General features: G+C 43.8%; 1 protein-coding gene across 28 annotated transcripts in view; it reads left to right on the top strand.

Annotated features, from left to right (window-relative positions):
- Positions 1–16,314, top strand: part of ank3b (ankyrin 3b) — a 121,114-nt gene extending 104,800 nt beyond the window's left edge. For 13 of the 28 annotated variants that reach the window (XM_081697722.1, XM_081697723.1, XM_035533851.2 and 10 more), the window contains 10 exons: positions 8,823–8,897; positions 9,292–9,423; positions 9,877–10,020; positions 11,620–12,298; positions 12,431–12,647; positions 12,888–12,974; positions 13,580–13,663; positions 13,799–13,946; positions 14,418–14,488; positions 14,969–16,314. In XM_081697722.1, coding sequence (XP_081553848.1) covers positions 8,823–8,897; positions 9,292–9,423; positions 9,877–10,020; positions 11,620–12,298; positions 12,431–12,647; positions 12,888–12,974; positions 13,580–13,663; positions 13,799–13,946; positions 14,418–14,488; positions 14,969–15,010 — 1,679 coding nt within the window. In that variant the 3' untranslated portion in view covers positions 15,011–16,314. Of the gene's footprint in view, positions 1–903; positions 8,110–8,822; positions 8,898–9,291; positions 9,424–9,876; positions 10,021–11,619; positions 12,299–12,430; positions 12,648–12,887; positions 12,975–13,579; positions 13,664–13,798; positions 13,947–14,417; positions 14,503–14,968 lie in introns of all 28 variants that reach the window. The other 15 variants (XM_081697705.1, XM_081697704.1, XM_081697708.1 and 12 more) reach the window with 7 other exon arrangements.
- The last annotated feature ends 247 nt before the right edge of the window (positions 16,315–16,561 follow it).

The raw sequence follows: 16,561 nt of genomic DNA, 5'->3' as shown, positions 1-16,561 counted from the left end.
TTATTGTGGTGCTTATGTTGCTGTGCTGTGCCTGCCCACTTTGTTAGATATTCTTTAATATCTCTGTTAATTTCTCCCCAACTGACAAGAAAACAATAAATTGTGATATCCATATTTTACTTTGATCAGTTTGGATATTAATGGACAACATATAAATTGCAGTATGACATCAAAGTAAAGTTCCTATTCCCTTTCTCCTTTTTTCAAGAAGTCTTGCTCCTTTTGGCTTTGTGATTGTGCCAAGTTTTTATTTAATTTTTGACAGAGGTGCATGGAGAATCACTAAGAGACTTTCTCTCAGGTGCTTTCACCATTTGCATTCAAATGCCTGACACCAAGATTACTTAGTCCTGCATGATGACTTGCTATGAACTTAAGACCTTGTCACTTAGCCTGCCTTTTGCCATTATACGGTTTGCTGTAGCACAAGAACTAGGATATTTCTGTAGACTTCTGTTTTGTCAGAATATCCAAATTTGGGATGAAACTGTATTTTTCAGACCAAACAGATAAAAGGCACTTTAGTAAAATCAAGCTAGCCAGTGACAGGGGAATGTAGCACATCTAAAGTCAAAAGAGAATTTGTTTACTCTGGATTGTCTGCATTTGTCTTGCCATTTTGCATTTTTGTTGGTCATTGTCTCAGTGATTATGTTGCTATATGTGCTTTGTGGGACTTCAGTTATATTTTGTGTACTGTTTGTGGACCATGAATCACAGTGGATCTTTTTTGGTTCCATCTTTTTGGCTTCATCATTGACCTCATTTCATACCACCATGAAAACATTGTTCTGCCTCCTTCTATGATACAAGCACCACTGACCAATTTTTTCCTTCTGGTCTCTCTGTTTCTCAACAATTTTTTGTTGATTTTGTGTTGGATTTTCATTTGTCTGTTTAAAGAAACAGTTGAACGAAGTACAGCAAGAACACTGCCTGCTGGTTACGCTCACAAACCTGTCTTTTCAACAAGATCTTACCAGGCATGGTCGGCTACTCCTGTTACCGTCCTTGGGCAAACAAAATGTGGACTGGGTTCCCTCTCCAACTCACCTTCCCACACGCCAGCTGCTTCGCCATTAAAGTCAGTATGGTCGATATCCTCAGTTTCTCCACTCAAGTCCACCCTGGGAACCACGAATGCATCTCCTGCTAAGTCCATTAGTGACATAGCATCACCCATTAGAACATACAGATCTATCTCATCTCCCATAAAGACTGTTGTTCAGCAAGCCCAGTACCCGGGACCAGTTTCTACTGGTTTCATGTCATCATCTCTTAAAGCCAGCACAGATCCTCTGTCAATCAAGGCACCTGCTGCTTCATTGTCTGCGAGACCTATCTCTGTCCCATCACCGGGACCCATACTTGATAGAACCTTTACTACAGTAACCCCACCCGAATGTCCAAAATCAACTGCAAATATTTACACCTCTTCCTTGTCATTCAAATCAACACTTGTCTCTTCAGCCACTGTAGTAACATCCCCCATTAGAACTATATCAAGTCTGTCATCTATTAAAACTCCTGCAGATGGAACTACAGTTTCTAAGGGATCAATTCTGTCATCACTTTCTTCACCAGCAAAGCCTACTATAGCCTCCCCTGACACAGTGCTGCTCAATGGATCCATTTCACTGATCAAGTACCCATCTTCATCATCTGCGTCATCTCGTCTGTTCTCAGGAGGGACTTGCAGTTTACAGGAGAGGATACAGGCAACAACGCACCCAGCTACATCCAGCGTTAGCACAGCCTTCAGTGAGGCTGAAAAAACTCTTAATGCCTACTCATCATCTAACTATGACACACTGAAATCAATGTCATCTCCACTTAGATCAAATGTGTCCAGTTCAGTTTATGCCTCACTTAGATCCTCAGCTCCCTCCAGCACCCCAATATCTTCTGCTTCTGTGACGGTACCGGTGTTCTCCTTAGTAAATTTTCTCCCTGAGCCTCAAGGAAAACAAGTACCAGACAAAATTATGATTGTACCTCAGACACACACTCAGACACCATCATCTACTCCTAGACCTAAACCCCCCAAACCCCCACTCTTCATTCCTCCTGCACCACTTATAGCAGCCACTGCCTCACAACTGTCATCCAGTCAAGAGATGCTGAAGGATGTGGCAGATATGAAGGAGGATCTGATTAGAATGTCAGCCATATTGCAAACTGACCCTATTCCTGTAACTAAAACCTATCAGTCTCAGGCTTCCAAAGAACCTAAAATGGAAGATGAGGAACCTTATAGTCTGGTTGAGAAAGTTAAAGAAGATCTTGTCAAAGTTGGTGAAATTCTTAGTAAAGATGTTCTGAGTGAGACAGGAGCGTCCACTAAGGCCTCCGATGACGAATGGGAAGAGTTCTCTAAAGACGAAATAGAGGAGGCCCAGGAGAATGTTCTGAGACCTTTGCCCATGTTCGATCCCACTCTCCCTGTTAAGCCACAGTCTGTGCAAGACAAAGATCTCAGTTTAGCCAAGGTTGTTGACTATTTAGTGAATGACATTGGCGCTAGCTCCCTTTCTAAACTTTCTGGTGCAAAGACCAAATATGATGAAATGACGGAGGGAGAGGAAAAACAAAAGCGTAGTCTGAAACCCGAGCATAAGCTGAAAATGCCTCCTCCAGGCATGCGCACCTCTCCTTCAGAGAAAGATCTGTGCAAATTAGCTGACTCGTATAGCGGCACAGACGCCATTTTGGAATCGCCTGATGAATTTTCCCATGAACAAGATAAAAGCCCCCTCTCAGACAGCGGCTTCGAAACCAGAAGTGAAAAGACACCCTCGGCTCCTCAAAGTGCAGAGAGCACAGGGCCCAAACCCTTGTTTACAGACGTTCCCATTCCGCCAGTCATAACAGAAACCAGAACAGAGGTTGTTCATGTTATCAGGAGCTATGAACATCCTGAGGAGGCCTGTGAGCCCCTAATGGAAGATGCAGCACCCTTGACATCACCTGCTTGCATTGAACCTGAGCCAGCAGCTGGCTCCATTAAAGACAGAGCAAAAGCTTTCCAGATGAAAGTTAGTTCTGAAGAAGACTCTCTAGTGAGTAAAAGTATGCATCTGAAAGAGGAGACACACATCACCACCACCACTAGAATGGTCTACCACAAACCCAAGCTAGTAGAGGCAGGCTCTGACAGGATAGAAGAAACCATGTCCGTTCGAGACATCATGAAAGCTTTTCAGTCAGGAAGAGACCCCTCCAAAGAACTGGCAGGCTTATTTGAACATAAGGCTGGTCAGGAATCTATAAAAGGGGATGAATTAACCCCACGGTTCCTTGAAAAGGACACAAAACCCAAAGTTGAAAGAATAATTGAGGTTCACATAGAGAAGGGCAACACGACGGACCCAACAGAAGTAATCATAAGAGAAACAAAGAAACACCCAGAATATATATGCAAAGGTAGCCATAGTCTGAAGGAACTTCCTGATAGAGTTGAGGGAGATTATGAGGCTCTGCAGGAAGAAGAAGAGCTTACTGTTGAGGAAACGCTGCCCCCTTTCTTGGAAACCTCTAGAGTCAATACACCTGTGTCTCAGGAGGAAGACAGTCGACCCAGTTCAGCCCAGCTAGTTGCTGATGACTCATATAAAGCTTTTAAACTCCTGAGCCAGCATTCCATTGAGTATCATGATGATGAATTGTCTGAGTTGAGGGGAGAGTCTTATAAATTTGCTGAAAAAATGCTCCTTTCTGAAAAATTAGACATAGCTCATTCTGATACTGAGGACTCAAACCAGGCACATGATATAATAACCCCTGAAGTGCAAGGAGCAAAAGGATTTTATGGAGAAAAGGTCTCTGGTCCCAAGAAGGAGCCCATTTTCAGGTCAGCAAGGGACACATCAGACAAATCAGGAAAATTCACTCATAAAGATGATCAGTATGACAAACTGACTGTGTTGCATTATACCACAGAGCCTGGAAGCCCCAAACACTCAGTCTGGATGCGTTTTACCCAAGACAGGCAGGACAGAAATAGAGAGAAACTTATATATGAAGATCGGGTCGATCGAACTGTTAAAGAGGCAGAGGAAAAACTGAGTGAAGTTTCACAGTTTTTCCGAGACAAAACAGAAAAGCTAAATGATGAGCTTCAGTCCCCTGAGAAAAAACCGCTCATAAGAGACTTGAGGGAGACGCGGTCAGGGCCAAGCTCAGTATGCAGCAGTCCCGAGAAAAGAAGGGGGAGGAGTGAGGTGCAGTCTGAAGAGGGGGGCAAAGGGAGGCAGATGCTGTTTGGCAGCACAAATGAAAGAAGAAGTGCCAGTTTGCCAAGCAGCCCAGAGAGGTGTGTGCAATCACGCTTAAATGAGGATAAATCAAAACAGGAAAAAGTTCAGGAGTCAAAGCCAAGTGATGCTTCTCCCCCAGTTCAAGTGAAGCCTTCCAGAGTGAGCTCTGTCCGACTAAAATTTGAAACAGAAGCCCAGCGACAAGATGACAGTATGCCTACCACACAGTCAAAACCACCCACTAAAAAACAGGAAAGTAAGTTACCCATTTATCAGCTTTTTACTGGATCAAAGACCTCCAAGGTTGATTCTACAGAGGAAACAAAGCCTCCCAAAAAGGTTGCTGAGAATGAGACAAATAAAGGAACCACTGGACAAGGATTGTGCAGTAGTAAATTGGGAACTACATTCCCAAGGGAATCGAATGAAAAAGAATCAGCCAAGCTTTTAACAGAAATATCTGACATTTCAAGTAGCGTATTTAAACAAAAACAGCAGTTTCAAAAGGTTACAGAATTAGAAACTGACACAAATGAAAATCGTGATGAGGCCAAGGAGATAACTAGTGAAAGTTGTAAAGAAAAAATCGTTTACTCCATAAAAAATGCTAGTATTATTGATAATCAAAGTATAACAAGTGTTGCTATTAAGGGGCAACATTTAAAAAGTGAGTCGACAGTTCAGGAGATCAAATTAGACAGCAATGATTTGCAATTTAAAACTCTGAAAAAAAAGACAGACTCTCAAATTCCTGTGAGAGCATCATCTTGTTCCCCAAACGCTGATCAGGCCAAAAAACCAAAGCAAGACACAGTAATTAAGCACCCAGAAAAGGGCACCTCACAGATACCAACCCCGAATAAAACAAGAGTGCAGGGTCGCTCAGAGGCTGCAACAAAGAAGTCTAAAGATTCTTTAGAGAGTAGCACTTTGAGAGAGCCAAGCTCAGGTAACCCAAGTGACACCAGTTCGGTGGAAAAGTTATCTACGGTCACAACCAGAGAGAGTTTCAAGGGATTAAAAACATTACCAGTTTACGTTAGTGTACAAGTGGGAAAACAAGGTGAGAAAGATTCAGTGGGAGGGTCGAATGGATCCATCAAAAAACTCTCAGAGAGCCGAACAATTTACACAGTCAAACAAAGGCAGGCAACATCTCCTCAGGGTAGTCCTGATGATGACACCCTTGAACAGATATCTTTTCTTGATAGCTCTGGAAAAAGCCCCATGACCCCAGAAACGCCTAGCTCAGAGGAAGTCAGTTATGACCTAACCTCTAGAACTCCCGACTCTTTCATGGCATTCATGCCAGGCATTGCTAGCCCAATCGCTGAGGTTTCAGAGGAATCAGAGGATTCGGAGCAAGGAAAAGCCTTTTCACTCAAAGGACCAGCCAAGGGCACAGCAGCTGAGCCAACCAATGAAACTCTGGACATGGGACAACCAAGTAAAGACAAACGTGTTGCATACATAGAGTTTCCCCCACCCCCTCCTTTGGACTCTGATTCATCCCATGCCGAGAAAAAAGGATCTTCTCCATCCTCAGAGGCTGACACTGATATGATGGAGGTCAACCTTCAGGAGGAACATGACAAACATCTGCTTACTGAACCCATAATTAGAGTTCAGCCTCCATCCCCTGTGCCCCCGGGAGCTAATGACAGTGACTCAAGTGAAGATGAATCGATATTTCAGCCTTTTCCTATAAAGAAATATACTTTTAAGCTTGATGATCAAGAGAAAGATGAAAAGGAAACTAAATCTAATAATGACAAGAATGGGAATCATAAAGAACCTGCGATAAATGGCAACAGCAAAGGAGACGATTATGACTACGAACAGAATGGCAATGATCAGTCTATTACAGACTGCTCAATAGCAACAACTGCTGAATTCTCTCATGACACTGATGCCACGGAAATCGATTCTCTAGATGGATATGACTTTCAAGATGAGGACGATGGGTTTAATGAATTCAACGGAAAACCATTTGGATTTTCAAATGACAACAGAAAGGACATTTGGGCATCCGAAGGAACGCTTAGACCTAGTGACCGTTCTTTCAGCCAAAGTAAACTTGAAGTAATTGAGGAGGAATCGCCAACCGAAGAGTATAAAAAAGTGAAAACTAAGACTAATTCCTCAGTTATAAAATCCGAAAATGGAAAAGACAATGAAAAGGACAAGAAACAATCTACTCAAGAGGGACTTTCAGATACTTACTTCAGCTACAAGCTAGATGAGGAGTTTAACACCCCATTCAAAACTATTGCTACAAAAGGCTTGGACTTTGACCCCTGGTCAAGTAAAGGGGGCGATGATGAAGTTGTCGATGCTAGGATTAAAAATGATGAGCCCAAGCCTTTTGGGCTCGCTGCAGAAGACAAGTCCCAGACAACTACCCCTGACACAACTCCTGCGAGAACTCCAACCGATGAAAGCACACCGACTAGTGAACCTAACCCGTTCCCCTTCCATGAAGGGAAGATGTTCGAGATGACCCGCAGTGGTGCGATTGACATGAGCAAGAGGGATTTTGTTGAAGAGAGGCTGCAGTTTTTTCAGATTGGTGAGCACATATACAGAGGGAGATCAGGGGCTGAGGGGGAAGGGATCAGGAAACCTGGTCTAGCCACATCACAGCCACAGACAGTAGAACGAGCACAGGATGACAACACGGTGATTTCATACAATATCATTCAGATTTGCACTGACCGATCGGACACCTCAGCTCACAACAACATTATGGAGCCACCCTCATATTCAGAAGTCAGTTCTAATTTGTGTTCCTCTTTTAAGATAGGAGTCAAAGCTGCCTCTGGTGAGAAAAAGGATTTGGTGTGTGTGAACTTGGACAGTTCTAAGCTTAAACCATCACTGGCTTCACAAGAAATGAGACCAGAAACAAGTACAGAAAATCAGTCCATAAAAAGGACAGATTCATCGAAGGCAGAGCAGAGACGATACTGCCAGACAGTAAACTGCAATAATAACAATAACCTAGCAGCCCCAAACGTTGGAACTGACCACACACAGCACAGTATCACTGAGCGGCATCAGCACTCGAACATCAACACTCGAACACCCAGATCTCATGAGCAGTTAAACAGTCCTGCAGATTCACTCAGAACAGACTCAGATAAAGTTAGAGAGGCTGTGGCTAGGAACAAAGCAGACACAACCTCACAGTGCAAGGACTTTAAAAGAAAACCGCTGAAGTCCAGGTTGCCAGTAAGAGCTCCTCGTTCAGCACAAGGTTCTAGAAGTGCTGTGGTAAGTTTACAGAGACCAAACAAAGAAATCAAAGCAGTGGCCCGCAATAGACTAGATCCCTTCCCAAATGTGAGGCCTAAATCTCGAATCCCTGTGTTGGAGGTTAAAAGGGTTCTTTTCAGTACTTCATCAAAGGGAAAAAGTAAGACTAGCACATTATCGGACGAGCAGGCTAGAACACGTCACATAGTTACGTCATATAGTTTACTAGTTAAAGGTACATCAAAAATGCACCATTCTAGCAGATTGGTATGTAAGATGAAACAGGAGCAGTTACAGCATGCTGGCAGAAGCACGAACGCGAAGCCTAGTGAAAGAGTGAAGCTTGCGGACTGCCTTTCCAATGAAGAGAAAAAGATGCAGGCAGATGATAAGGATGAAGAAAGCGGCACATCCAGGAACGCCTGTTTGTCAGAAGTGTCCCAACCCTCCAGTACATCCAGGTCTGCTAGAGACGTGAGAGCAGAGGTTGAGCAGGCCGGCAGAGACAGGAAGAGGAGGAGAAGTAAGAGGACTGGTGGAAGTGAAGGCAGTCAGGGTGCTGGGCCTGAAGTGGCCCCCGGCGTGGATATCGAGCCTAGTTTGTAAAACTTTACACTTGTATGATCTTAGTTGCATGAACCGTTGTGATTGCCTGTGGCGTGACCTAACTAGATGTCATTTCTACCATTCTGTCATCTTTCTCTCTTTGTGTACTTGTGTCTCCTGTTCTGATTTCCTAAGTCACTCTGCGTGACGTAGCCAACCTTATTGTAGTAGCATGCTAGTGTGAGTGGAGTGCTGGACATTTGACTGGTTTCCCGCTAATGTGAAGTGCTAAGGAGTGTGTAGTAGATTGTACAAGCTTATGCAGTTTTAGTATAGCACCAAGGGTGCTCGCATGTTAAGTTTCATTTGACAGTTGTTTCACTTTTGGTCCTTATGCAGTATCTATAAAGACATTTGAATCATGTTTGTTTTTTATTTGTGAGTTTTGTTCTTGTCTGGTGAGTTTTTATTTTCTTTTTTAATTATGAGAGGGATTAGGCCACCTGATATATTGGTAGGATACATTTTTCACAAATCTAACCTTTTAACACTACTGACTAATAACAAAATATTTATGCTCTTTTCTGGTCAACATGTCCAATATTTATTTCTTGAATTATTTGTTAATTAAGTGTTATGCCAGTTTCTAATTAAACACACTCAGGTTTGACCAGAAAATGGTAGAGCCTTCTTTCCTTTTTTCCTTGTATTTATTTACTGATGAAACATTTATGAATTTTGAAAAATGCTGTTTTGTACTCATAGGCCCTCAAAGTCCTTGTGAGAGGACGGACCTGCGTATGGCTATAGTGGCTGACCACCTTGGCCTGAGCTGGACTGGTAAGAGGACCAACCCTTGGAAAAGTCGCCACCTAGAGGACAAACTGAAACTCTGTGGGAGAAAAAAGAAACCGAAATGCTTGTTTCTATTACAGTTTGACATTATTCCATTATTTAGAAACAATGAGCCTAACATTATAAATGGGCATTTTTAAGATTCGGTTTGCTGGCATGTGTTTTTGTGTTCGGGGGGAATATGGTTATGTTTGATATTGTGTCCTCAGCTCAGCCCTGGCTGTGATCAGTGTGATCAGTAGGGCGTGCCATCTGCAGTGTACCGGCTGCCCACACTGCAGTATTACGTACATGTGTCTGGGAGAGAGGGCGAGTGAGAGTGACTAACAGAGAGAGAGAGAGAAAGACTAACTGCTCTTCTATTTTTAATGTGTTGCAGAGCTGGCCAGGGAAATGGATTTTTCGGTTGATGAGATAAATTACATCCGTGTGGAGAACCCCAACTCACTGACAGCTCAGAGTTTCATGCTATTAAAGAAATGGGTTAGCAGAGATGGTAAAAATGCCACAAGTAAGTTCTTTTATTGCTTTGTTTTCTCAGTATTGTGTAGCCATACTGTGTGTGCTATATTCTTTGGGTAGACAGCACCTGTTTACCCTGATGCAGACTAGGCTCTTGTACCAGAACTCCAACATTAAACCTTATGACAGAAACTGATGTCAGATCAGTCCTAAGGTAACATCTCTACAGTACCATATTGCTTAGGTGTAGATATCCAACCACCTCAGTGATGCTTCCTCTCTGTGGGAACTTTGGTGTATTTTTCAGAATTACTGTGCAGGCAGGAGTGATGGGACACCATCACTTTCAGAACGTCCACCACTTGGGCTTTGTAGTGGAGTTGGGCTCTTCTCAATCTACTAAAACGTTTTTGTTTTAGGCCATGACTGGTTTTAACTCGCTGCACGTCTGTCTGGTCCCGTAGTGTGTCTGAATCTGTGTGCTTCTCTTCTCCTCTTTTAGCGGATGCCTTAACTACAGCGCTGACAAAGATCAATCGGATGGATATTGTGACATTGCTGGAAGGGCCAATATTTGACTATGGTAACATTTCAGGCACAAGATGTTTTGCAGATGATAACGCAGTTTGCCGGGATCAGGCTGATGGTAAAGTTTAGCCCCATCTAGCTGAACTGTTTCTTCTCTTATCTCATTCTTAGATCTTTCAGAAGTAGAACATCATAAAGGCTAAACACTTATTGCTCTGAATTCAAATCTAAATTCGAATCAACACCAAACTCTAAATTCACTGTCCACACTTGATTGTCCAGTTACCCACACTGCCCCTAACTCAGCCTGGTGTGACTCAGACCAGCCCTGGGCAGTGTGATTCCATACTATGTTTAACTGTATGTATCGTACATGTCTGTAAAGCAATAAGGCATGCAACTATGACTATCAAAAGCCTTTGCTAATTAAAGCTTAATCCCATCTCTCAATAATGAAAACATTATTGTTCACTGCATGGAATGTCTGATGGACTGGGTTGTTGTTTTTTGTGTGTGTTTTTTTCCATTCTGGCCTTACACTTCATTATGTGATGGGCTTAAGACCTTGCTTCATGCTATATTTATATAAAGTTTGTTTATATACAGTATCCTAAGCAAAACACAGTTTCAAAGTTTGGAGCATGCATTTTTTGTAATACTATATATGGGCTTTTCTGAAGTAGATATCTGAAACCATATTAATCGTGAGAACTCCTTTTGGTCTGCATGATTACTTTGGCTAATGTTTCTTTTTTGTTTTCAACAAGAATGACAGTAATGCTACACTTTCACACTCGCACCTAGCGGCTCTGATAGCATGGCTAAAAGTGGAATGGTTGCTTTGTTGATGCCTGTAGAACTTGCGTCCCGCCTCTGAGCCTTCCTGCTACAGCTCCTCTTCTGCCGAACCAGACCCGCTGTCCTTCACAGCCACGTGGCCGTTCCCACGGCGACACCTCTGCCTTCCTGCCCCCGCGGCCCCCGTGCAGCGGAGCGGCACTCCTACCACGCTCTCTAGCTTGGTTCCGTGGCTGCGCTGATCACGCTAACTCCAGCCACGGCCGCCCACTTACTGCTAGCTGGAATTGTAGCATCACTAACACTGCATTAGCAGCTCTGTCGTGCTAGTATCTGTTGGTAACCTTCATATGTCATCTTCACTTCACACCCAGATTTTTATTTTATTTTATTTTATTTATTTATTGTTGCATCTTTCCGTCCAACTTTCTGCCCCTTAGTGTTCATGGTCATCCCTGATTATCCGTCTGTACCAGCTTCACCATTTAACTGACTCTGTGTACTGAGGTCTTATCTGCTACATCTGTGTTCTCTGTTCCTCAGTGTCGTTCTGTGTTATCTTTCTGCTGTTCATATCAGGATCACTCTAAACATGATATTTAAAATGACTCATAGTAGATCCAGATTAATATAATGCAATATACTAATATACAGTCTACCACTTTACATATGCCAATTGTGTACAGGTAACTTAATTTGGTACATACTCTTAATGTTTTTGCCACTATTAACACATTTTGATTTCAACATCATTATCACTCACTATCACTCACTATCACTCACTATCACTCACTATCACTGTGCCATTTGTGTTATCTGTGTGTGAAAAGTCGTCCCTTTCACCAGCTGCTCTGGTAGTGGCGTTGTGCAGGTGTGTTGTGGTACCTCCACTTCAGTTGCCCTGTTTTGTATCACTCAGGTTACCACAACATCGATCTGGAGCTGCAGAGTCCCACAGAGCTGAGCTATGAGCCCCCCACCCCTCTCCGCCACGACGATTTCTTTAGTGAGGATAGTAGCATAGTCTCACCCACTACAGCCCCCGTTAGACCCAGTGAGCTAGCACTGCCCACCACCTCCATGGATGCCCAGCCCCCTACTGTTGTACCTGAGGACACCTCTTTGGGAGGCAGAGGGTCCTGCAGTCGCAAGAGCGGCTTGATCGAAGACGACCTGCATATAAGCCACGAGTTGACAGCCTCTCTGGAAGCCTGTGACAGTGAGGAGGAGTTCGGCGTTCCAGAAGTGTTCACCAAGCACTTGCTGAGAGTGCAGGATCCGCACCAAGCATCAGCAGTCCAGCCTGACGCCCCTCCCAGCGGAGGCCTTGGCCCAAAGGAGAGCAGTGGGTCTGGTTTTGCTGAAGAGGAGATGAGCCAGGAGAAACTCAAGTCCCTTTTGGGGGACAATAAATTGGAGGAAGGCTCAGAGGATGAGGAGATGACTGAGGTTCAAATGATTCTCTCACAAGTGGAGCAGGCAGAAAAAGATATGTCTTCAATTGCAGGGTGGCAAGGAGAGGTGTCCGATGTCAATAGGGAGACGTGGACTTCTGGTCAAGGGCTGTGCACTGATATGCAAGTACCAAAGGAGAGTAGGTGAGATCCGTCCCCTCACCTTCTTCATGCCATTGAAAACACTGTATATCTCCATCTGATACCTGCTATCCATAATCTTAGGCCAGGAGGACAGGCGCCAGTGCCACTACCTAACCCTTCCTCTCTCATTAGCCAACAGCCTGCATCCTCTGGCCCTGAGCTGCAAGCTGAGACGAGGAATGGGGAACATCCCGCACCCCAGAGCCACGCTGGCATTCTGCCTGAGGCCGAGGGGCCAGCAGCCAAAGTCAAGTGCAAAGTTCTGAAAGACTCTGCGAGGAATGAGCTGAGTGGGGACATCACGGAGGACAGCACAGAGGAGGAAGACTCAACACAGCCAAAAGTCGAGGTACTGTATTTGAGTCCCTTATGAGCCCAAAACCCCACCAGTCACTGCTTGTTGCAGAGATTTGGGTGCCATTCCACTCATACACAAACTTTCATTTCACTGTTGCTAATTTTAAAACCCTGGCCCTGTGGGTAGCTTCCTAGCCTGATGAAGGTGGTATGGAGCTCTCTACATCTTAGATTTAATCCCCGTGAGGGTCAGGAGGTCTGGGACATCTGAAATGTACTGAACTGCCTTCAGCAGGGGGTGCACAGGGACAGTGGTTCCAGCTCTGATGAGGAACACACAGTGACCACCAGGGTGTATCGGCGCAGGGTGATTCTGAAGGTATCTGGCTGTGGGAGTTTCTGTCTGTGTGCCAGCATGGAGTGATGGCCACGTTGCTTTACTGTAATGTCACCTACACCCTGACGTCTGAATCGTCACATTTGCTTTGCATTGTCACCTCTCCAATTACTCTGCTGTTTTCTACCTTTTGACAGTTATAATATGAATCATTTACATTATGAACTGACTTATTTATCGGACTTAATGATTTACTTGCTTGGACGTGTTTATTTGACATCTTTTGAAAATTATACTAAGAGAAAATGCAGCATAGCTTTCTTAAACTCATGTGGTTCTTTCCCTAAATGTCTTTGCTATGTGTGCTTCTTGACTGACTGCATTTAGACATTTAATTAGCAAGTCTTGCGTTCTGTTGCTGTGAAAGACTAAATGGTGTGAGATCCAGGACTCTCCATCACTCTTTTGGTTGAGACCTGTATACTTAGACTTATCTTCAAATTACCAGTGAGAATTCTGGCATACCAACGAGGCCTGTTGCTTTATGGAGGTGTTTGCGGCTTCAGCAGGGATGCGTGATAGTGTAATTGTGTGTGTATTCATTTGCTTCCTCAGAGGTAAATCCCTTTGTACCTCTCCCTCTGTAGGGCGATCAGGCCAAAAACATTCCTGGTGAGTCAGTCACAAAGGAACAATTCACAGACGAAGACGGAAACGTTGTCACCAGAAAAGTAACCCTTACACCCTCCCAAAACCCAGACACCTTTACCCATCCTCACCTTTCAGGACATGTCTCCATCTAGTTTCACAACGGCAAGGGAGTGAGATGCGTGGAATGTGGCGTGACCTTTGACCCCGTCTCTCAGGTCATCCGGAAGGTGGTGCGTCGTGTGGCTGGAACGGGAGAGAAGTGCAGGAAGACGAGAGGCATTTGCTCCCAGCTGGAGCCAGCCAAGGACGTGAAGGGGCCCCCTGGGGGCCTTAAACACCCCACAGAGCACCCCGAGGTCAGAGGCACGTGCGCTGTGCAGGCCTTGTGACTTCTGCTGGGCTCAAAAATGCTCTGGCACTCACCACGGGCACTCTACTGATGACACTGCTTTTTGCACTGTCCTGTGACACTGTCTGGTGGACAACATGGAAAGGGTGCAACCGAATGTGTTCTGACTTGACTTGCTGCGTTCTGAGTTTGACCTTTAAAGTGACTGCACCCTGTGAAGTATAAATATTGTTTGCTTCCTGTGTGTCGACTTGGCATGGTTGGTCTTATCAAAGAAACTACTCTACAGGCTTGGCCTCTTGCGAGGAGATTTTGTGTTGCCTGTGTGATTCAGATTTTCACCAGCGTGAGCTGCAGAGAGCGGTTTAGCTACTGGCTAATGTTTTACGTGGTATGCTTCACGGATGACCATCAGTGGAATGGTGTGAGGAGCTGCTTTCAAAACTTAGCCAGTTTCACCATCTAACCCCCTCTCTCTTTTCCAGGCAACACAGGGAGCCAAAGGGAAGAAGAAAGACGCCAGACCAGGGGAGAGCAAGGGTCAATCATAACAGTGGTGTGTCCAAACTGGTATGGTAAAAACCACACCTGTTTCCATTTAACAGTATCCACAGGCCCTCTGGTGGGGCTCCTTCTAGGGCTTAGCTGCCAGGAAGGACACATACTCTGGGAGAATTCCTTTCTTCTGTGGCACAACTGGACTGCTGTCTCACTGATAACATGCGGACACAGCCGAACAGGCCGTCCCATTGTTCCCCGAATTATACCGCAGTGACCCAATCACCAGAGAATGTTTTGGAGGCCTTGAAATTCTGAGCTCACCATGTAACCAGCTATCTGAAATGTCCTTTACAAAACACAAACAGTCCTGTAAACCAAAGGCCTCAAGGTCTCTTTATCCATATAAATAACTTATAAACAAGTCAGTCTAAGATAAGACTTTAAATGGAACAAAAAAAAGAGCACACAAATGAAAGACAGATGCACGTTTGAAAGCTACATGGACTGCTACTCTGTTTTTCTCTCTTCCTTGCAGATTGGCAGTTGTTTTGTGGCTGTTGTCCTGGGAAGGAGGTAACTGGAATCACAACGGCAGGAGACCTGTGGAGGGGGGATTGTGTGTCTGCAGCTTTTAAATACACGCATGGTTTTCAGGAAGAGGATTTTGTTGATTTCGCATGAGCATGGAAAAAAACACATTCTTTCTGTCAGTGGCATGTGGGGCGTCTGATTGGTGCAGCAAGACACTGCGGTGCTGCGAGACTGGAGATCTGAGGCTCCTTCTGCACCCGATGTGGGAGGAGGGCCAACAATGGCACCCAAGAATTTCTGCAACCAAAGATGGTTCAAAAAGTGTTGTGGACTGACAGAACGGAGGACACGTTTTCCTTTTTTCCTTTTTTTTAAATCACCTTCTCCACTCGCCTTACTTTTTTCCCTCTGACTCAGTGCGTTAGGCTGTATAATGCTGTTTTTGGAGATCTTGTACATAAATCAAAACTGTATAAATTCTAAAGATAAGTAGCTCACAAATTCGTAAATGCACTGGCAAGAGGGATTTGCAAAGTGCATTGAAATGAGATGAGATGAAATGAAATGCAATGCTCACACTGATTTTAGGGCAAAGCTTAGGTGTAATGCCACATGTACTTATGTAATGAATTGCGGATGAATGAACTTTTTACATTAAGACAGGCTTGCTCACTTTTAATGCCAGACATTTCTTTTAAACACACTGCTACTTTCAAAACAACAGCAAAATGGGTGTAGATGCAGTTCTCTTTAAAAACTTTTCCTCAGAGTACTAATTTTGATGCATGTGATTCGCCTTATTTTTGATTTCTTTCTAAATTACATAACAATAGGAGTGAAAAATGTTTATCTGTGTGCACACTCCATAGCCTCGTTTGTCACTAATACCCTTTTCTAATGACACCTCCGCACCCTCACAGATTAAAAGTGAATGAATGGACAGAACTCGGCGTTTCTCTTCATGAGGATTCACTGTGTCCCCACACGCAGCTAAAGGTTTTCTATGCTATGCAGTCACAGGCCTGACGTGAGAGAGCGATTGCACCATGGCAACAGGCACATTGTAAACTTTTAATTGTTCTTATGTGTACTGGCTCGAAGATGTAAGAGTCTTTCTGTAAGCCAAGCATTTGTAATTGTTCTAGCCATGTGTTACTACGTTTCAAGGCTGCTGTGGTCTCGAGGGGCATTTTTATTTGGGTTTGGTGAAATATTTCCTTATGTTGATTATACTTAAAAGATCCTGTTCAGGCATTCATGAATCAATCTGGTAACAATGTATGACAAAACATACACTGGATGATTGAATTAATTATTTAAGCTTAAATAAATTGTGTAAAACTCTCAGAAGGTGTGGTTTTATACATGAAATCTAATGAACTAATGAACGGCGTATAAATTGTTTCGATTATTAAATATTGTTGATGATTTGTCCGAAACTATTTTGCATGGTTTACTGTAAGGTCATCATAAACTGTCCAAAATACAAAATCCAGCAACAAGGTTAACCTAAACTGTCTCCAACAAAACCACTAGATATGTTGCTGAAAATAACCTTTGGATTAAATATATATGTATAAACCCATATAATTAGCTA

Source organism: Electrophorus electricus, chromosome 15 (assembly GCF_041902795.1).
Source record: "Electrophorus electricus isolate QZ-2024a chromosome 15, ASM4190279v1, whole genome shotgun sequence".
NCBI classification, from domain to species: Eukaryota; Metazoa; Chordata; class Actinopteri; order Gymnotiformes; family Gymnotidae; genus Electrophorus; species Electrophorus electricus.
This window is presented reverse-complemented; position numbering and strand designations above follow the sequence as displayed.